At 38.1% G+C, this 23,946-nt stretch overlaps 1 protein-coding gene across 1 annotated transcript; it reads left to right on the top strand.

The window, feature by feature from the left end:
• Nucleotides 1-16,226: 16,226 nt before the first annotated feature.
• Nucleotides 16,227-21,600, top strand: vip (vasoactive intestinal peptide). The gene is made up of 6 exons (XM_087849691.1): nt 16,227-16,342; nt 17,225-17,329; nt 17,847-17,951; nt 18,723-18,848; nt 19,546-19,651; nt 20,329-21,600. Coding segments are annotated over exons 1-6 (453 nt in total). The 5' UTR covers nt 16,227-16,340; the 3' UTR covers nt 20,338-21,600.
• Nucleotides 21,601-23,946: the final 2,346 nt, after the last annotated feature.

Raw genomic sequence — 23,946 nt, forward strand, 5'->3', positions numbered from 1 at the left:
TGCTTAAATTATTTTTATTTTATTTTATTTTTTTATTTTAGTTTCGACACAGAAGCAAAAATTATTAAGCAAAAAAATGAAAACTAACAGGATCAAATATCATGTCAATAACTAGTCATCCTTTTGCCTGTAGTAATTTTCTGATGTTTTCAAGAAGTCTTACACACCTCTCTTAAACAATCTTATTCCCACTTCTTTGGCTAGTCTCTGAAGCTTTCCAGATTTGATAGTCTTCTGACTTTGGCCTTCAGTTCACCCTACAAATTGTTAGTGTGTGGGTGAGCTGAATATCCCAATGCGATAGAAGTCAGGGCCAGTTTGACATGAATCCCCCTGCTGGCTGCTTGAGGTCTTCCTGGATCTCCGCCCTCCTCTTGGCACACCTGCGAGAACCTGTTCATCATCTGCCTACTTAAGCTGGAGACAAACCTTCATCCTTTGACTGACTGTTGCACTGCCTGTGTTAGTGAATCCTGCTGTCCTGGAAGTCTGGATTTATTTATCTCTCTGAGGATTGCTAATGTCTCATCTCCTTTGTGCAGAATCCTGGCTGTTTCCCAGCTATGGTGTTCATGTGAGGGAGAGAACTGTGGAGGAGAGTGTGTGCTTGCAAGGATTCAACTCTGCAGACTTGGACTCACTACCTGAAGATTGTTTTGTAAATAAAGACCGTGGATTATCCCTTGCGAGAAGATTCTGTAAATAGCTACTTTACTACATGAGCTATAAAAAATAAATTCACTTAACCTGCTTTCTGACTCCTGCATTTGAGTCTGGCCTGCCTGTTGACCATGACAAGCAGAATTGTGAAAGACCTATAATTCTGTCTCACCTGTCCTTTGTGGTGCACTTTCCATATGCATACTTCAGTATGGTTAGAAGGTGTCTGTTCTGGAGCAGAGGAGTTTTTCTTGGTCTGTAGTCCATTCCTGTGCAAGATTGAAGTGATTGTCTACTTTGAGAGTCAGTCAATTTGCCAATTCCTGACTTTATTCACTAATGTCTTGGCAGTTCTTCTGGGGTCTTCAGAAAAGCTCTTGATATTTTTTTTGGACATTTGAAATCTTTTGCTCCCTACCCCTGCCAGGCTTGTTCTGTACTGTGTGACACTCTTTGAATTTCTTGATAATACTTCCGAATCTAGTTCTTAACTCTTGGAAATGCTCTATTTATCCATCTCCTGCTTTGTGGAAATCATCAGTTCTTTTTCTCAAGTCTAAACTAATTTCTTTTGTTTTTGACATGATGCTTGCACAAGTGACAGCTCAAGCCCTTGCTTTTATACTGTGTTTAAATTGGAAGATCAGTCTCAGCTTTAACTTGAATTTACAAACTTTGAGCATTGCAAAGTTAAAGCACATCATTGTCCATCAGTACTTTGTGCTATGGCTTAATAAAACGGTCAATTATTCAGGGGGCTAATTAAACTGACCCTGGTCATTTTAATTTTTTCCTGAAATAGTTGTACTATGTGACAAACTTTTCTTTAGATACCATTACATATGTTGAAATGATATGCTGTAAATCACATACTCTATTAAAAAAGCACTTGAGAAGATTTTGACAATAATGTTAAATTCTAAAAGGTGGACTAAGAATTTTGTCCTAATCTGTATATAGCCTAGAATTCCTCAAGTATTTGTCATCTTAACATCATCTCATCATGTTGGTTTGCTGCCTGACACTGTTTTGTCATAAATAGTAAAAACAGAGTCATTGTGATATTTTAAAATGCTATTTCATCAACCTCAGATCCACTGCCTTTCTCAAAATACTTGATCTCATGGTTATGATACAGTAACAGTGAATGGTACTGTTAAAATTTTAACAGGAAGAAACCTCAAGTAGAATCGGGTTAAGGAAGGGGCACCCATCTGCCGTGATCTGTTCGGGCTGTGGAAGGGAGGCAGAGTTCAATAATAACTAATGATTAATTTCTTAGTGATAACACAAACATTCAAAAACATGATTTTTCGACCTCAATAAACATGAATCATTAATCATAAGAAGCATGAAGCAGCACAAGTGTGGGTTCAGGGTCACCAGATCTAGTTCTGACCATAAGCTTTGTCAAAAAGGAAAGCTTAGGAAAATTGCTTAAATGCAAGAAAGTAGTCCTACATATTTGTTTAATATGCACATCGAAGTACATATCCTGGTCAAAAATGACTCCAAGATTCCTGACATTGTTACTAGAGGCCAAAGTAAAGCTGTCCAGAGAAAGCATCTGGTTAGATACCACGTTGCTAAGATTTCGATTTCTCAATTTAGAAGCAGGAAATTGTAGTTTATCCAAGGCCTGTATGTCTTTATGACGTTTCTGCAGAGTGAGAACAATGAACACATGAATGACTACATAAAGTTATTAAACTGAGGATTTGAAGTTATTTTTAGTTGCCGTTGCAGAAGTTTTCCTTGATAAAAAAAAAAAAACAACTCCATATACACAAGTATTGTTAAAAACTATCTTGAATTCAGTTCACTTATTTTAAATTTGTAAACATAACAATAATAATATAATACAATTCTAATGACAAAAAAAACAGTTTTTGAAAGTGTGTAACAAACAAGAAAAACACCAGTATTAGGTTGTGATTAGCATCATCAGTAGTTATTTCAAACGGGCAGAAAATTTTTATTTGTGTACTAACAGCAAATTTTACATGAAATTTATAGTTTATGGCCACATAACATCAAATATCCTTAACAGAGATGTTGAAAGGGACCTATCTCAGCACACTTTGACATGTCATTGCAGAAAAGCTCAGCTGTAAAGAATGACTTTAATGATGACTCTGTGATATTCAGCCTGCTGGTGACCCAGTCTGCACAAAAGAAAACCCTCACCTACAGTAAATAGGATGCAGCCATTATGATATTACTTATTAGTTGCACTTTTCTGACAGGTTAAAATGTCTGCTGTGAAAAAAAAATGAAAAAGAATATTTTACTCTGGTTAGATGCTATTACACTTTCTCTCCCTGCCGAGAGCTTCAGGTGATACATCACACATTCTCAAAGCAAAATGTATTATATAAAGAAAGATTATTTTTTTTTGATGGAGAGATGAAAGGAAGGCCATGGGCATGTGCCATATAATTTCCCGAACAGGAAAACCAAACTAATATGATTGGTCTTCATGAGAGCCAGATAGGTACATCATTGGCAGGCCTTTTCTGGTTAATCAGGGCTAATGATGGGAATGTTCGTGTGCATGTTTGCACTAGTGTGTGTTTCACCAATTAAAGTCTCAAGATGGCATTGCTGTGCGTAATGTCTGCCATGGGGCTCAAACCAGGCCAAATGTATTTATGTATTTAGTTAACTGAGGATGCAATGAAGAGCTCTGGTCGTCTAATTGATCTGAACAAGAACAAGACCTTTATTAAAGCAGCCTCCAGGGACTTGAGCTCCGATGAGTGTGTAAGTGTGCCTGAGTGAAAGAGGAAGTTACACAACAAGATGAATCTCTCTGTTGATGTGTGAATTATAAAGCAGGTTCTTTTACAACAATAATATACTGTATGTCTCATATGCTGACAGGGCTGTGTGTTATTCCTGCACTTAGATTATCTTTAACATTAATTCTAGTCTCTTGTCATGCCAAGCAGAGCCTAGAACTTGGAACCAATTTAGCTTAGATCAGTAAAATAGTACAATGGAATACAAAATGTTAAACAAAATGTAGATTTCATGTTATAGTCACGTCCAAGAGCCTTTGTGTTTATGACTTTATCAAAGGAGGAAGTCACATATAGTGTTACGCCAGTGTTACTGCACATAAGAGTCTGCTCAAATCCAAGTGAATACAAGGCTCCATGACAATCTTGGTTTATCCCACTCCCCCCAACGTGATGTGACCTTACGGATTTGTACATGAAAAAATCAAGGGCAAGGCAGGGCATTCAAGAAAAGAGTATAACGAGAGCACGTTTTGTTAGTGGTCTCTGCAGCTGTCTGAGTTTGTGTCATTGTGCCCTTGTGCTTGTGTTATGATCCCTGGGATCCGTCATCGATCTGGGTTTTGTGTTTTGTTTTCCTGTAATGCCAGTGTCTATTGTATACATTTTGTGTTTTGTTTTCCTGTAATGCCAGTGTCTATTGTATACATTTTTTATGTTTTTTTTTTTTTTTTACGTGCATGTGGCTTGAGTTTTTTTTTTTTTCCCCATGTTTGTCCTGATTGTCTACTCCTATCGACTCTTGTCTAGTCTTGTCTCCACTTCCCTGATTATCCAGTGTGTATAAATAGTCCCGTCCTTCCCCTTCATCTTTGTCAAGTGTCTGTATATATCTCCCTGTCTGCTTCTTATTCTGCATGTTCGGTACTGCTACAGATGGGGATTTTTCTGACTCTTTCTACAACCCAGATAATCTCGTCAACCTTATCTTTTGTTTATGTCCTGAAATCATAACTTTCAATTAGGTTGTACACAAAGCTTTGATTTCACCTTCTGATTATAAAACTGTAGTCATTCAGACCCAAATGGACCTCTGCTTAGTCAAAGATACAAAAAGTACAACTCCAGCCTTGTCGGGAGCATGTCAGAGTGAATAGATGGATTCACCAACGCTGACTTTATTATGGGAGACTACAGCCCGATCCATGCTTATTGCACTGCATATCTCTATCTTCTTTTTAACAATGAATGATCACTAACCTTGCATTCATTATTATAAGAGACAACAGAGTGCACCTATTCCAACCTAAGGCTAGTAATTGATTGGATCAGCCAGCGAGATGCTTCGTTTTGACCTGTTATTGGTTTGTTAGCTGTATCTGATGATCACCAGACCTTTTCATGGAAAAGGAGGAGCCTCAGATCCCCCCCAAAATATATCAAAGTTTGATGTTTCAGTCTTTTTAATGTATCAATTTGTTGCCTTTTTCCAGTTATTTTAATAATTAAAACATTTGATCTATTGGTCGGAGAAAGCATGAGCGCAAGTCTTTTAAAGTACACATGAAGAGCTGATAAGTGAATTTGTGTTTTCAAAATCTAAAATCACAATCCAGATGTTGGTTTTTAATTTTATTTATTTTTATTTAGCCTACTCAGCAGCAACAAAGCAATTAAAACAAACTAAGAGCAACTTAGTGAAGTGTATTACTGCTCGGCGTACAGTCTTTTTCAAATGCCAAGGCTATCACCATTTCTGTGAGGGTGGAATCAACCTTAAATCCAATCGTATATTATTGTCAGGTTAGGGCTGTGTGCAGGCAGGAGTGGTGGTAAGGAGGACCCAAAGTGCAGACGCTCGGAGGCAAAAGTGTATTTCAAAACTCAGCTTTTATTGCCGGCAAACGTAACAAAAATCCAAATAAACTTACATGAGCATGCAGACAGAACACACAGCATAAATGAGGGTAGACCACGATACAGAGAAACATAGGGCTTAAATACACAGGGGGAGCAATCAGGGAATGGGTAACAGGAGGGAAACACAGCTGGGGCAAATCAGGCCTAACGAGACAAAGGAAGCAAAACCAGATGCATATTCAAAGTAAAACAGGAAACATAACACAGACTGAACTTACAGACACAGACTCACAGACAGGCACTACAGAGGGAACAGAGACGTGGGACCAGGGCAGACACAGACACTGACTGGACACGGGGATATAGCAGACAGGGGAGACAGCAACTAAGGATTACACAGAGACATAAACCAAAAGACAGAACTCTAACAAAGAAACCAAAGACTAGAAATTATAAATAATAATAAACTCAAAAACCCTGGGTCAACGACCCAGGCATCCTAACAATTATGAGTCAGGTTTTGTGATCTGTTAGCTCAAAGATCAACTTACCAACTGGTTGGCAACTGCTCCTGCTATTCTGTCACCCCTTGGCATCCTCTTGACTCCAGAGACACAGATTTACCTGTACTCAACCCACTCTTCTTTGGAAACACAGATGTCGAGTCAGGATTCATCACACGCTCTGTCACTGTGCTTTCCCGAGTAAAGCTGACTCTGATTCCATTAGCTCACTGACTCACAATACTTGCCTCCTGGATAGCCTGCTAATACTTAGCTAGCTCCCCCTTAACCATTCAGTGTTGTACTGAACCTGCTTGGTGAGTCTCACTAGTACCTAAATATGACAACCTTACTATTCCCTAAACCTTTCCAAATTATTTTAGTGCTTAAATTTGAACAGTAAAATCATTGTGCTACACTACATTACATTGCTATAAGTTGAATTCAGTGGGTAGTGACATATTACCTTTATGGTCACTCAGCTTGAATAACCTATATGATTATTCAAGTTGACTTGTTACGATGTGACAGGCTAATCACAGTCTGACTGCAGCTCGGTGTTTCACATGACTTAAAAATGATATCAGTCAGATTCTCGCCACATTTTCCCAAGACAGTTTAACTGTTTGCAAGCTAAGGAATACAAAAGTCTTAATTGTTTTACTTTTTTCCAACCTATAGACGTTCTAAAATGGCACATAGCAGTTAATGCTATTATTGAGTTCATTAGGGAGGAAGTTAGGTGTCATAAACATGTCATTTGCATTACAGAATTAATGATGTTCATTTCCCAAATTTCATCCGGCAGTGTTGGCCCAGTCTTCATTTTCAATTCTGAATGCAGCCTGTATCCTGCTGCAGTAAACTAGGTTTAAACCATCAGGGGAGTTTAGCTGTAATGTATCAGACTAATCTTCTCTGGTTGTCAATGGCAATCCATCACCTAACCCAACTGGGTTCATGCTGAGCCTGGAAGAGAAGAATCTTTTCACATGGGAGACGAAAACCAGTTTGAAACATCACCTATGACGACATTTCAGACGAGTGCAAAGGCCTGCCATTCGTCTGTAGAGGGATGTCTTGATATCATCTTCGCTACATAATCACCAGTGGGAAGAGAAGTTATTCATACTCTTTTTGTTTTTTACTATATTTTTACAGTTAACATAATTATATACATATAGCAAAATATATGCAGATAAGATGAGGTAATGCATTTCAGGGTTTCATGGTTATAGTGAGGAACCTTTGTGTTTTGGGTCATTTTTCTTAAAACGGTCTGTTTTCAGAGACTATACACCACAGACGTGAGTCGTCTGTCTGTCATTGTGCAATATGACAAACATCTTAATTCGGCGTAAACATTTCATAACATTTTCCTGTCATTAACATTAATTTAGAGCACCAAATAGGCATGCATCAAATGTTTTGAACACCACTGTTAACAGAAAATTGAAACTTTCCCTGGTCTTTTCATATATTTTACACTCAAGCGTCCTTTTCCCTTTATTTTAAGCTTGACCTGAACAAAAAAAAAGACAGATAGGTTTTTATTTCCCTAACTTGCTTGCATTTTTTTTCTAAGTTCATTTGGATCCCTCGATCCTGTTTTCCTTTCATCTCTCTCCATCTTTATTTCAGTCGCTTGCCTCTGCCTTGGTTTCTATCTCTCTTACACACTTTCTATCATCATCTATCTTTCCTTTACACTTTTATCTCAGTATCTTTACTTCGTCTCTCCCTACCTGCCACATAAACTCACGAGACAGACTAACTAAGGTGGCAGAGAGACCCCAGTGAGTCCCATCAGGCTGCAGGCAGCAATCTGCCATCAGAGTTGTCGCTCTATGTGGCTTGCTAATTGGATAATGTGGTGCAGAGAAGGCACTCAGCAAGCCAGGGGATTCCCCTCTTCACACCGTCAGGTGGGAGAGTCACGCTGCCGACTCTCACACAGACACCATTTGGACCTAAAATTGGATTTCACTCATAATTTTTCCCACATTTGTAACCTTTAATGAATGCAGATGAATTGCACCCCTCAACCCCCTCCTTTTTTTGTCCCTTTACATCTCTTTTCCACAGTTGAGTTTATTATTAGTGTGTTTATTCCTTATAATTATTGGATCTCGAAGTTGTTTTGTTTTGTTTGTTTTTTTGTTTTTGTTTTTTACATCAGACGGTATATGTTCTGCCCCTTTGTGATCTGGTTGTGTCACTTTCTTTTTTCTGTTACTTTGCAGTCATTTTAAATCAGCTTGTCTTCCTTCTGTACTTGGTTTTCATTGGTTTGTGGTTATTTGATATCTCTTTGTAGTTGACTTGACTCATTTTGCAGAATCAGTCTGACAGACTTGTTAATGCCAGCAGCCCTCTATGTCTTCCAGGTGTAGGCCTGCCTTCACTCTCTATCTCATTCCTCTTTGTGAATGGAAGCATAAACGTCAATAACTAGTCTCTGGTAGCCAAAGTCTCAGCAGGGACACCTGATCTCCATCTTCAATCAGTGCTGTACTTAAACTTGGATTCCACCATCACCACTCCTTGCTAGATTATTGCCCTGCTATTTAAAAGAGTTCAAACAAATTTTAATACTAGACAACGGCAGCCAGCGAAGGCGGTCGCACTTTCTCCTCTCCTGCCCTTATCTTCCCTGCTTAGCTTCTTATGTCCTTGTCTTGTGTTTTTACTTACTTTTCCCTGGAACACTCTCTCACAGTCTGTTCTCTAAAACCTAAAAGAGGAATTATGGATTTGATCAACTGGTCTCTGAATGCAATTGACACCCCTTCTCAACGAGAAGTCTGGGCTCGGGTGAGCCTGACTGCTGAAGATATCTACCTATTCGGAACCATGATAACCGGGTTCTTGGTGATCGGAGCTGGCTTGGCCCTGGCTTATCCAAGAATTAAGGAAGCGGAACCGGCTGTTCAAACCCCCACAAGGCTGCCCGCTGGGATTGAAATGATGGGACGAGGCATGAGTTTCTCAAAATGGGCTCATTGAGTGCAGCACGGAGAAGATCTTGGAGAACGCACGGCTGCCGTGAATACTCAGAACAAGACCTCTGAGTGAAAAACTGGATTACATCTGGAGGGGCTAGCTCGAATAACACCTTTGAGCGCAAATTCGATCACATCTTGGGGAAGTGCACTGCGGTCGTGAGTTCTCAGAACCTGCTCTTTGAGCAAAAAGAATGACAACATCACGGAACGTACGTTTGGATAACATCATAGAAAGCTCGCGGCTCTCCAACGGGAGATTGAGAGACCAGTGTTGGACTGTTAGAACAGCTTTGAAATTCATATGAGTTGTTCGCACTAAAGTAAAAACCATCATCACTTCATGCGGAGACCCCTTCGGCGCCAGCTGCGGCCTCAAGGCTGGAACTGAACAAAACACCCTGATAACGACTGTGTTTAGACTGTTCCCCCCATTCCATGCAAGGCCACCTGGGTTGGCTGGAAGACTGTTTACTTAGCCTGGCGGGGTGAAGGACACTGTCTCAGCTGAACTCTGGACACACACAGAAACGCCTTTCCAAACGCCTTCGATGCTTGTGCCCTACCGGGGAAGATGGCAGTCGACTGGACCAACGCAGACATGCTGCAGGACCGGATGCGCTGTCTACACCGGCTCTCTCTTACCCTTTACCCGCCCCTGTTGCTTGTCTTGTGTTTCTATGGTGTATTGATAGTCATGTGCTTTTTGTGCTGAGGTGTTTTTTCTGTTATCAAACTGTTCTCCCACTAGGAGCTCAGTCTGAGTGGAGTTTTTTTTCTCCTCCTCTTACCTCATGTTATGTATTTTCGTTGTTTTTTTTCTATCAGCCTACCTTTCTGACATGTCTCCCCAATGTGATGTTTGTGTAAAGTTGGTCAGAAGGTTCCTTTGTAAGTGCGAATGCGCCATTAGCGTGCTGCCTGCTGTAACCCTAATTTCCTTCGGGATTAATAAAGTATTCTGATTCTGATTCTGATAAATGATCCTAATCAAACTTGCCTCGCCCTTTGTGAAAAGGTAATTGCATTATCCCACTAAAAAATAACACATCATCCGACATGCTTAATAAACTCTAACACATGAAAAAATATAGTTATTGCCACCTGTCAGACTGGAAAGGGTTACAAAACCATTTCCAGTGAACCACAATGCAAGCTATTCTTCACAAATGGAGAAAACTTGGAACAGAGATGAATATTTCCAGGAGTGGCCGGAGCAACATCTAATGAACTGCAGGCCACTTGAATTATGTTGTGATTCAACAATAAGAAAGCGACTGGGCAAAAACTTCATCGATGGGGAAGTCCCTAGGTGAAAACCACTGCTGACCAAAAAGAACACAAAGGCTCATTTCATATTTGATGTTGTAGTTTAGGCTAACTTACCTGCTTACTCAAGTATAATAAGTTATGTACTAACCTGTCTGTCTTCTCCTTCCTTGTAGGAATTCTGTTGGAAACCTTACTAAATGCCTACTTTCAAACTTGTCTGTCAAACTCTCACTTAACCAGCCATCTCATGTGCTCCAGCGCTCTAAGTACTGCCCTGGTAAAAGAGAAGGGAAGCCCCAACTCCTGTTAGATCACTTACCTAATCAAAGTTCCAGCTGTCAACCCTACATGTGATGATTTAATTAAAACTGTGTCCTGCATTTGTCTGTTTCAGAGAAACCTACACAGCTAATGCTTGGTTCAGTGTGCACCCATTTATTATGACCATACTAAGTGCAAACAGATAATATTAAATACACAACTACACTGCAAAAATTCACAGAAATGTAATGCTGCTTTCAGCTGATCTTTGCTGGTTTCAGCAAATGCTTTACACAGTCGTCAGTTATTCAGGTGACATCACTTGCATTATGAATTCTCAAGAAAGGCTAAGATTATTTCACTATTCAATGGCTGGGTATATTATTTATTTTTCAGCACACTATTATGCTTATATGGAGCTTACATATTTTCTTAAAAACAGAATTAACACAGATTAATTTAATTTCTATCAAGTATATTATTATCTGTTATATTGTTATGTATATCTGCTATACACAAGGCACACAGACCTCAATGAATGGTGCTTGACTCAAACCTGAGTCAGAACCAGGGCTTATTTCTTCCCCTAAAGAGCCATGATCCAGCTTGGTGAGTTACTTATGGATTGTTGCGTAATAGTGACTGTAAGGACACAAAAGCAAAAGAAGGTTTGAGCTAAGAAATAACAAAGTTAGTTGCTTTAGTAGACGTGAACTAGCGGTATTTAAAGTGCCAAATAAAATCTTTAAAAAGAAAAAGGCATCAGATTCCTGTTGACCTCAGTGCTCTGTGCCAGCTTGTGTGCAGAGGTGACCCATTACATGTCTATAGGAACGTTTTCCTCCGTACATTCCATCAAGACCAACATATTAATGCTGATGTTTTTCCTCCATCAGCTTCCTCTTCCTGCACAGACCTGCCTCCAATCACTGCTGTCAATTAGACCAGCTCTTTCTCCATGGACTTCTACATAATCTACTTTCTTTCTGGACTGATCACATTAAGGTTTCACATAGTGCCATCATGACTGAGAAGAGGGAGGGCGAGGAGGTAACGGGGGGTTCATCTGCTGACTATGAGGAGATATCAAGGACCAGATAGGGGCCAGAGACTTTCTTGTCACAAAGAGGTAAATAAAATTTGCAGTGATCATCAGGTGAACAACCGCAAATGCAAGCAAAAATGCATCATATTTTTCACATTTTCCATTCAGACACACTCAGCAAAAATCATGAACCACTCCTTATTTTTTTATATCTTGCTGGGAAAATTAGAACTAGGTGCAGCGATTTACTGAAACATGTAAACACACATAAAAATACACCACAAGTCACAAAAACAGAGTTTTTAGAATTCTAACAAGCTTGAAAGTCAACATTTGGTATGACTGCCTTTTATTCATGATAGTGAATTCTTCAAATAGTCTTCAGGAATAGTTCTTCGGGCTTCCAGGAGGGCATAGGAAGATCTTCTTTGAATGCTGGGTGCCTTAAGACTGACATTGTCTCTTTATGTGTTTCTCTATCCATGTGTGTTTTTACTGCATTGGCAGTGTACTGAGCCATCAAATGTTTTCCAGACAGAATTGCATTGTTGATCAACATCTGATGGTTCTTTCCTGTATTCAGAATTTATTCATAATTTTGACGAGATCCACAATATCACTGACTGAAATTTTTAGCAGTCAAATTTAGATAACTTCAGAAAAGCACTATATAAATACAGTCCATTTAGGAGGATATGATGATGTAGAACATATGGTGAAGTAAACAGTCAAGTAAATGCCAAACCATGTATTAAACATCACATACAATGTCACTCACTGCTAATATAAATGATGGAAGTTTTATTTTTTTAATACGATAAGATAAATATATAAGAAAAGATCTAATACTGGGAGTGTCACAATATGCAGAAGCAGACTGTATGTATTGTGAATACTGGACCCAAATGCAGACACAAAGGAATGTGAAACAAAACTTAAATTAACAAAAAGCGAGCCGTTTAACATGACTGATGGAGAAATACAAAGTAAAGCATAAGGCAAACAAAGATAAGAATAAACAATAACCTAAACTGGGGAAACTAAAAATAAACATGAAAAACCCGAAACGTGAAACTTGGCATGGAGACATGGCGCAAAAGACAAGATCCAGGATGGTGCAAGGGAGAGATGCACAGTGGCCATTAGTGAGCCAAATCTGAACCCCCAATAAGAAACACATGTTTATTTTTGGCATTTCCCCGATTAAATTCTGTTTTGCTTCTGTTCTACGTGTATTTAATGTAATAGGTCGCAGGATTTTCACTCCACATAACAGTTGGCCCTCAATTCTTTTATATATTTTTTGTGAAATTGAATGCACAGTACCTGTTTTGTGCAACAGATTGTATACTGAAAACACTCTTATGGCATACTGATTAATAAAACAAGAACTGCACTGTTTTTTGATTCATTTCTCAGAGAGTTGATAACTTTAAGTCTCAAAGTTAAACACAGATCATGGAATATGTACAGTAGGACAACATCCAGTCTACTGTTCTGTGACCTGCCCTCGCCTCCTGCCAAATCTGGAGCAGCCACCAATATTTAGCCTTCTCCAAAGATCAGCCTCAGGCCTAAGTTGTTTCTTTTCATTCTTCTGTCATCTTCATTATCAATAACTGTTTATTTGTATTGTGGCTGTGCCCAGATCAAGTTACAGACTCCTGGGCACAAATGTTTGATGGACCCTAACCAACTTGTTTTGATTGCTGGGCTTTTTTCCCCCTCTCTTTCATAAACTTGTGTCTCTTGAGAGCACCAGAGACCTGCTTCTGAATAAGTGCTGAAACAATGAAGCAGAGCTCATTGCATTTTTTAGATGTGTCTACGTAGGAAATATAAATCAATAATAATAATATTAATAATGCAAGTAAAATAGAAATAATCCCTGGATTATCCCTGGACCCTTTATAACAACACAGGATGGGAACATATACAAAAATATACAATTATGTATTGGTGACCGTGGCTCAGGGGGTTGGGAAGCGTATCTGTAATCGGAAGGTCGCCGGTTTGAATCCCGGGCTCTCTGTCCTGGTCGTTGTGTCCTTGGGCAAGACACTTCACCTACCGCCTACTGGTGTTGGCCAGAGGGGCCGATGGCGCGATATGGCAGCCTCGCTTCTGTCAGTCTGCCCCAGGGCAGCTGTGGCTACAACCGTAGCTTGCCTCCACCAGTGTGTGAATGTGAGAGTGAATGAATAATGGCATTGTAAAGCGCTTTGGGTGCCTTGAAAAGCGCTATATAAATCCAATCCATTATTATTATTATTATAAATATCAGCGTAAATGACAATTTATTGGCAACACTCCCCACTAATTCCAATGCTAAAAACTGGGAAATATGTTAAACTTTTGAAAGTTATAAGTAAGAAGACATTGAGCGATTTCAGGCACAGGTAAATATTCAACTGCAGGTAAATTCTGAATAAAATTTCTGAGGGGAAAAAGGGGAAAACAAAAAACGTGAATACTTAAATATTAAAAAGATTTGTTTTTAACATTATTAAAGTTTTTAAAAAAGTAATTAGTCAAACACATTAACTATTAAGAGTCAGTTCAAAGTTGGACTAGAAGCGAGGAACAAAGACCAGGGACAAAGTAACACACCGGCCAGAACTATGGAGACTAACGGAGACTATGTATAGAGATAGGGCTGATAAGGAATAGTCATGGAACAAAACACAACTCAGTGATCAAGATGATCAGAAGACCTTTAAATAAGAGCCTAGAAAGAGCCATCTATCAAAGTGAAATGGGAAGCAACCCAGAAGACACATTACTGAACACAGAGACAAAAAGACTCATGCCAAACATAAAGACAGAGACAAGAGAATACTGGAGGATAAACGTATAAACACAAGAAAACAAGAAAGAGGAAAGAGCAGACGGAAACACAGAGGTAAGTAAATGCATGAGGAATTCATCAAAACAGAAGCTAAATAAACACCAAGTATTCAAAACTATGTCCATAGACTAAACAGCTTGTCCCTGTTTCTGCAGCCTGCATTTGGATCCTAATTCTATGCTTCATGACAACAAGAATTAATGCTCAAGATCCCTAAAATGAAAACAAAACAAAACAAAATTCAGCCTAAATATAATCAAAAACTTAAAAGCTAGACAGTGAAATCAAACAGAATGCACAGAATATTAAATATGAATCCACAAAATGACTCAAAACCCTAGAGCCAAAACCAGGAACCATGACACAGATCGAATATTTCATATCTTCAAAACATCTATAAAATTTGTGAAAGTTGACACACAATTGTAACAGGATTGTGTTTATCTGTTTAATTCAACAACAATCCTGTGTATTGTTTCCGTGCTTATTTTTTCAGCTCTACACTCTCACCTAAAGGCAGCACACAGTCACGCTTTCGCTCTCTGTTTCCCATGTCTGAGCCAATCATCTTTTCCCTCTCCGGTGATATTGGCTAAATGGTTCACACTCATTTGGATGGACAGAAAGATGGATGGATGAGGCGCCAGCTGACGTCACAGCTATTTCACTGTGCCATTCCAGCAGAGCAAATCAGACTCATCAGGGACACTGTGGGTGGACTCAGGAACACTTCAGTCCTGTATGCTATTCTTTTGTTTAAAGCCCAATACAACCTGAAATAGAAAGCAGCATCACTACTTTGCAAACATCCTGTAATTTCTTTTGTTTATTGGAGGTGTAATCTGCAATATCCATGGTATTTTCTTTTCAGCACTATCAATGATGCTCAGCACTCACTTTAGATTTAAACAAGAAGGTATGAATAGCAGCAATAGAGGGTTTTTTTTGGTAGCATTGAATTACTGTTTGTGGCAATGATTAAATAAATGGAAATAAAAATAAGCAAGAACACATCTTCTTCTTCTACACTTTGCATACATTTATAACTTTTGAGCACTTTTAAACTCTGGTTGCGAGAGATGGAATGGTAAAACCTCAGATATGCTGAATAAAAGTGAAGAAAACATTTGGCTATTACATGCACATGTATACACTAATTAAAATAATTTATTATCAGAGTGTCTCAACATTCAAAGGCCAATGGAAATTGTGTACAACATCCCATATCACACTCCACTAGTTATCAGAAATTTTCATCAGACAATGAAATGCACACTGAAATGTTTGAGAGATGTGTTGGCATTAAAATAAATATGAAGAACATGATGAATGTTTTTAATTATTTTTAATTAAATAAATCTACTTTGGTGACATTGTTTCTGAAACCAGGAAGCCTTTAAAAAGCAGCTCATTAAAAGAAAAAATGTATTAAACAAAAGAGTTCGTGATTTTTTTAAGGTGTGGCTTTTAATTTTTGTTCTATATTGACCTTTCGCATGAACGTTTTTATGCTCCAGAAGTTCGTGATTTATATTCATCCACAGCTAAAATAATCAATATTTTAAACTCCATTGCTCATGCACTGTTCAAATTCCCATTTTCCGGATGACAACAAAGGGCTACTATACAATAACATTTATAAAATCATGCTAACATTTGAAATTCACAGCTGTTTTATTCTTATTCTAGTTTCCATCCAGGTCTCAGAGCTTTCGGTTTCATTTCCAGTCCAATTTCCAGTTCTCCCTGACCTGCACTATAGTTTTGCACGATGAGGAGCTCATGGGGAAATGATCAGATGAGTCAACATCAACCCTGGCATATAAGTTAGTTATTCCTGCGTTTAATCAGAAGAAACAGAATAACACTCCCCACTAATTCCACCATAGGCCTCTTTGGTTCCGTGAGCAACACCAATGACGAAAGCAGCGACCCACTGACGTCTCAGGCCCCTGATGAGTCTGATGCTTCTTGAGGAATACCCAGGTGTATAAAACGGCAGCAGAGCTGAAGGTAAACAGAAAGACAAAGGAGAACGAGAGTGAGGAAGCATCGGAGCAGCAGTGTGGACATAAAGAAGCGACTCAAGATCAGGAGTCTGGGCAGCACAGCAGAGAGAACCAAACCAGACAACTTTCTCTAGCGCACATGTAAGATTTTCATTTGTATCATAGTAATTCTGGGGTTCCTTTGAGAATTTGTGTTTGTTTTCGTATTTGGTGGGATTTTAATTTTGGTGTTATGCCCACTTCCATCGGCTTTTGGAAACTCTTTACTAATAACTGAAAGTTGAGTTTTACATTGAATAAACTACTTGTTTGGTTTAAACAGCAATTAGAGGCATTACACTTCTTGACGAAGGGTAATAAAACTCCTCGACATATCCGCGCTGTGCACAATTACGCATGGGACCGCGCCAGATGTTTTTCTTTCCTGACATAATGAAACTGAGTTGGTTTAGCAGTGTTTCGTAACGGTTATTTCCCTGGCAGCCTTTCGAAGATAAACGCTTTTATTTCGTTTCTTCAGCCAACATCGAACTCTCACTGCACTGAGAGTCACGGAACTGAGTAGTTAAAAAGAAATTTTGAAGCAGAAAGTTACTGATAAAGATATTTAGACTTCCGGTGATAAATTTACTCGTGATATTTTGATGGAGATCGCAAGCGTTTTCTCAATAACTCTTTTGAATTATACATTTCAATACCACGTCAGATTGTGCCAACACAGTCAAAGTATGTGGTATGTGGAATTATATCTTTAGTCCTACCCTGTGACGGCGACGCGCGCAATTGCGCATTGGATTCCGATGGCTTCTTGTCTTCTCTATGTCAAGATCGGCACCAAAGGGGAAATTTGTTAGAGTTCGTTCCACAAATAGTCCTCTCTTCTCTGCATTTGCCTCGAGAAACTGAACTGGACTGTTGCGCGTAATTCCGGATAAAGGATATCCTTCCCCTGTTGGCACGATCAGATATACTTTCTGTGTTCCAGACCGAATGAGCATAACCCTTCACCATTTCCATCTTCAGGTATAAAGCGATGGTACAACGAACCGGCCCCCACCTGCTTCTCCTAATAGCCCTGTGCAGTGTGTTGTACTCCCGGACCCTAAGTCTACCGCACACAACCATAAGGTAAGGGCAAACACGTGTTATTTCCACAAAAAAAATGTATAGAAAAGGAAATGTACCCAACACTGTATGGTAGGACGAACAGCTTTGTCTTTCGACTCTGGAGCTGAAACTTTTATGTTCTTGAGTAAATTGTTTAACTTATTGGTTTTGCTGAGCGCAGATGACATGAATATGAAACTGAAAGAGCGGGGAAAGTTTCCTCGGTAATAAATACAATGAGGTATGCGATTAACTGTTTTCATAGCTGAATGAACCGTTCATTAAATGTAAGCATCGGACTTCTACAATAGCGACCACTTTGGAACTATTTAAGAAACTTGTTGGGGGTAAAATCTGAGATATTTGATCATTATTTATCATTACACTATCATATTACTGAGAAACTTACATAATTTGTCATACGCCAAAAGCAATAAAAGATTTTGTTACAATCATAAGCACAATGGGTATGTCTCCGGTTTAGTTTGGATTAAAAGTATCCGGGCTTTTAATGTGAATGCCTTGTGAATCTGTGCAGAGCGACGAGACACGCAGACGGTCTGTTTACCAGCGGATACAGCAAACTCCTGGGACAGCTATCAGCACGGAGGTACCTGGAGTCTCTGATTGGAAAGCGGGTCAGGTAGGTGAAATAATCCCCCCAAAAGCATGCTAAATTTCGCTTTTGAGAAAGCAGTGGTTCTTTCTTGTGCCCAACCCTGTTCTTTTTATTAAATGTATATAATGATTCGTGTTTAGGCTTAATAAACTCGTGTGTAAATCTGTCAATCCAGACATAAGACGCATTTAGAGGCGTTTAAAATATTTTCGGATTATATAGAAATTTTAAGTTTTCAGAAAATTCTAAATAAATGAATACATAAACAAAGCTTATTATCTGTAGAAAATTTCTTTGTTCATTGACCAAAACCACAGTCAAGGACCAGTTGTTGACCATAAACCATCAAAATATGGGTGCTAAGAAAAGTAAAGTACAGTTTGTTTGTTTTTTACCTTAAAGCTATAAATTAGGTTGAAAGTTAATTTTTCTCCAAACCCCCAAAGTTCATATTTTATTTCATTGAAAACATTTAGTCATATAATCAAATTAGATACAAATAAAAGAAATGAGTCCATGAAGACTTCATAGAAATGTTATATTTACTTATAAATAACTTATTTACTTATAACACTTATTTACAGTTGAAAGAGTTCATGCTTTTTGTAATTGCACACATATTTTAAAGGTTAATCAGTGGCATCACATCATGTTTTTATATATTCTAGAGGAACACACCCCCATGCACACACACATGAAAACATGAGTCACAGACCATGAGCTGCACTGAGTTTGCATTAAGACCTGCTGCCCTCTGAGCTATGGTATCACTCTGCTGTCATCTCTTCTGTTCAGTGATGAGCTGATGGACGAGCCAGCAAAGCGTCACACAGACGCTATCTTTACAGACAACTACAGCCGCTTCCGCAAACAGATGGCTGTCAAGAAGTACCTGAACTCTGTCTTATCAGGAAAGAGAAGGTAGGAATCAGTCCTGGTGTTCACTTTTTATCTCACTGTATACACAAATAGCTTTCTTAGTTTCTGAAGCTGCTTATGGATGAACAGAAGAATACATTAAGAAAATAATGGAGCTAAAAGAACATTTACTTTGATTACTTCACTCCATTTTGATGGATGCTGGTTTTATTTGATGTATAAATGAGCTTGATGGTTGCAAATCACAATAACCAGTTGGCAAATTTAGCTGAATATTGTGCAAAACATGCAGCATTTGCTTTAAGAAATCCTCATTTTAAGGTTCATTGACTAGACTGTTTGAATTACCTGGACATGAATTTGTAAAGCTACTTTTCTACAAAAACAATAAATACAGAGTCCGTCGGATTCATACGGGTGATAATTTGTACATTTGATTATGTGAAGAAAAAGACCTTTAGAACCTCAAACGGAATAAAATTAACTTTGGTTAATATATATGTTTGTGCATCTTCAAAACTTTGTCACTTCAATCACTTAATACACAAATAAAAGTAGTACACTCATCTAACTAGAAGAAAATACACTGAACAATTGTTATGGTTTGTGAAGAAATATGGAAAGGGATAATGACAAGTCTTTCAGATTATTTAGGCCTGTCAGGTGTTTATTTAAAAATAAAAAAAAATGTGTGGATCTTGAAACCCTCTTTCCTCCCCGATGTCCTTACACCACACAGCCTAGAAGATCCTGTAACCAGCGAGGAGTCCAGGGATGAACCCAAAACCTTCCAGGAGAGCTACGACGACATAAACGTAGACCATCTCCTAAACAACTATCAGCTGGTAAGTACAGACACAGGCACACTTATACACAGTTACTTGCAGTTACACGTGTAGCACACAATGACATAAATCATTCCTTACCGAAGCTCCACTCAAATTGGATTTGAGGCCATTGCTAGTGTAGCATTGTTTTTTTTTATGCTAACATCAGGTGAAAACATTATTTGACTCCACATCATCTGCTCAGTTTTGGTGCTACTTTTGCAACATGTGCTCCAGACATTATTCAAAGTATTAGCAATGGAGCTGCTCTGCTCAGAAAAAATCAAATGTTTTTCCTGCAGTTTACGTAGTTAATAATGTGTTTGTTTGGAGCATGTGGGGGGGAAAGCATCAACATCAATGACACCTATTGGTTTCTTTTGACTCAGAATTTTGGAGCCTTAAAACGTGAGGCATGCTAATGCCAGCAAGCGTAGTTATCAGCCTACATTTATAAACTGTACAGCTGCAATGCACAGACATATTACCAGATAGTCAGTGCTAATAAATTAAAAAGTGCTAAAAAGCACCAAAAGCACAAACAATGTTAAAAGGTCCCGTTTTATGACAAGTATGAAGCTAAATTTCTGAAGTAACTTTTCACACAATTTGTACCAGACTATTAGTCAATGCTGTATTATGTATTGCAGCTTTTAACCTTCCTCTCTGCCTGTTCTTTGCTGTTCTTTTTGCAGGCACTTTGAGGAGAAGTCCATGCTCGAGTGAATACCTCAAGTCATCTTCATGAAACCATTCATTCAGAAAAAACAACACCGTATTAATCCAAAGGACATTCAAAAGTCAACCAACAATGATGTGTTCTCCAATGTGGTTATCTAGCTATCTGTTCATATACACAGTACACGTTTTCAACTGTATATATACCACACAATGCTAATCGCAAAAGAATTTTCGGGCTGCACTGAGCAACATGCATGTGTCAACCAATGGCAGCAGTGGATAAAAAGGAGGTCACTCTTGTTTCTGGGGAACAACAGCAGTGTTAAATTTAAGAGAAATGTGTCCCATGAACTTTCAGTTGAAAATTTGAGCCATTGACTATTGATAGAAAAGTCTTTTTTTTTTTTTAAATAGCATTGATTTTCAGTGGATATACTGGCTTTACTGGCCAATATTGAACTTTTATTGGAAGATAAACATGATTAATCTGTCACAAACCTTAATTTGTCAGACAAAGGTTTAACTTCCAGTGGAAAAAAAAACAATCCAAAATACTTTATCTATCCGCTTTTGGGATTTTAAATGGCCCAGTCTAGTTAAACTAAAATAATAACACTCAATCCAATTTCATTTGCACAGAGAACATTCCCAGTAAATTTCATATTCATGACATATTAACTTTGGTTTTAACTAACCAGCACTTGTCAAATTAACTTTAAATGGAGCATTCATATCTATGTAATTAAATTCAGACTCATTTCATTAACTGTCAGTGGAGCATTGGTACAGCTGATCTTCAGTGGAATATTAACAGTGTTAACTTTTAGTGAAATTACAGCTTTATGCAAATTTCATCAGACTACTTGTCACGTTTTGATTTTGTGATTACTTTTTTTTTTTTATTATTAATTTTCAATGGATAATTTCTCCTGATTATTTCTAATGGTATATCTTTTCCATTAAATTTAATCAATTAGTTGACATGTTGAATGTTAATAAAACTCCATTGTTTTTTATGTCTTCATTTTTCATTTCAGGGTATCTGTAATCCTCTCAAATTTAAGTGAAGCAAACTATAAATGAAATGTGATTTATTTGGCTTCCAGCCAGAGGTACCATTTGTAAATCTGTTTATTTAGAAATGTTCAGTTGACCCATTTAATGTCAACAGAACAATAGTCATAAGATTGACAGTGGAAGATTTGATTGATTTCCTTTCAACAGGATAGATAAATTTATTGCTCTTTAATGTACGGCTGTGTTAAATTAAAGTGTTGTCCCAATCATTTTCAGTATTGCAGTCATGATCTGTGCGCACACCGAGTTGTCAGAGAATTCATAAATGTTCTTTTCATGGGGGATTCACAGGTGAGGAGGACACACATTGAATGGACACAGATGCATATAATCACTTTACATTATTCAGTATGTAGAGCAAAGAAGTTATAACTGTGCATAGACCTGCCTTTAGTGTATTTAGTGATGTAAACCAGTCACCAAATAAAAGATTTTGGTTTATTTTTCAACGCTGATGTGTTTTGTCTGCCTGATTGTTTGATGAGTAGAGAGCTCATTGCCTTCTACACCCAGCTGATTGTAAGTTTGACGACAAAGGTTTGTTTAGTGGGAATCTAAAGAAAAGTTAGCAAAAGGTTGGGGTTGTTTGTTTGTTTGTTTGTTTTTTCATTCTTAAATGTGTTTCAGACAAGGAGGCAAATGTTTTGGGGTCAAAATCAGCATGTGAGTTGTTTTTCCTGAAAGCTGAACATTAAAACAGAATGCTATCTCTCTTACACAATCCTTTTTTCCCCATCAGATTTTAACTGTTTTAAAATATTATTGCTACTCTGGGACAACCAATCAGACCTTCTCAATGAAAACACCATGAACATAACGTGTAGATGACAACATGTCGACACATATGAGCGTGAAGCACCAAGCGGCCTTTACTTTATCCCTGTGGGTTTCATCTGATTGACATAAAGATTTGTGACAGTGACATAAACAAACTGGATATACCCTGAGTGCATTTCTTTTGCCTCAACCATTTTCAGTGCCCAGAGAAGCAGGTGTTTCTGTGTGGGGATCCTATCAGGATCTATTTTTAACAAAAGGCAATATGTTGCCAATGGCGATCCACACATCATGTCTCTTTCAGGACAATTATGCCATTTATTTAGATTCACGGTCGGTCAACCGGAAAACATCTATAGCTTAAAAAAAATGAATAAATCAGTCAGTTAGTAAAAAATACAGACCATGTTGAGATGATCATAAAGAAAACAAAATGAGCATGCCCCCTGTGAAAAATATGTTGACCACACCACATTAAAGAAGTTCAGTCACAAGTTAAAATGAATGTGGCGCATTATAACCTGTAATTCCTCAGTTGTTGTTTCTAAATTACTGTCAGACTACTTATCACATAGAGTCTTTAACTTGTACATTTTCTAAGGGAGAAGAAGATTTGGCAATAAGTAACTCAACTTGTTGCTCAAAGACCCTTGGAGACCCTAGAAAACAATAAGGAGGGATTTCAGCACCATGGACAGTGACACTGGGATATTATGCGTTTTACATCTTTTTGTTTTTATTTTACTTTATTTTCTGATGTGGTTCTTTAAAATGTTTGCCCTGGGATGGGGCTGGATCCTTGTTTTTTGTCTATTGTTATGTCTATTGATATTTTGTATTATTGCATTTGTGGCATTTGGAGTTTTGTATTCTTTTACTTTCAGCAGTTATTTGTGGTTGGTTTCTTTATGTTAATATTCTCAGCTTTTTCTGTCTTCTCTTAGCTTTTTCTGTCTTGCCATTTTCTTTATTTTGATAGTCATCTGTCTCTGTTCCCATGTCTTAGTTTATAATTCCCCATGTCATATTTTCGGATTTAGTTCTGCATTGTCTCCCAGGTGTCTCCATTCTGCCCTTATCACCCCCTGTGCGTTTATAGTCGCTGTCCCCCTTTGTTCTTTGTCAGATTGTCATTTACATACTTTACTTAATTACTTTACCCAGTGTTGTGTTCTGTTGCTGTATCTACTTCAAGGTTCAAGGTTGGCTGTAACAAGGTTGTGATGAGGGGTTATTTGAGTTACTGCTGCCATCCTATCAGCTTAAAGCAGTCTAGTCATAGCAAAAAAGGGTGATGATGTGTCTTTCCACTCACTTGAGGCAACACTGGAGATGACACAGGCTTGAAAAGAAAAGCTAAAACCACCTGTAGAGAGGAGAGGAAGGTGTTTGCAACAAGATTGCAATACTAAATGCTGCCCTTTCAGAAGAATTTGCATTCGAGAAGCTGTAACAGAAGAACACGTGATTGTCAGATGTGTTTGTCTCCCTTTATCTTAGTGGATGATACTTTTTTGTTTTTAGAAAGAAAATAAAGAAAAAATTGGTTTAGTAATAGTATAAAATAATTGCTCAAAACTAAAGTTAGTTTGGAAACAAAAATAATATTAAAAAATGTCAACTTGATCTCAAATATTTCTTGACAATAAACCTGATTGGTATGTTTCTTATCATGCTGTAAAGCTAAATCAGGGTTTTCAGTTACACTTGTGTTGATGGCCATTGACCAATAAAGAATGAGAACATCCACAAACTATAGATATTAAATTCAGGAATTT

The sequence above is a fragment of the Neolamprologus brichardi genome, chromosome 13, assembly GCF_056152115.1.
Source record: "Neolamprologus brichardi isolate AB-2024 chromosome 13, ASM5615211v1, whole genome shotgun sequence".
Taxonomy (NCBI): Eukaryota; Metazoa; Chordata; class Actinopteri; order Cichliformes; family Cichlidae; genus Neolamprologus; species Neolamprologus brichardi.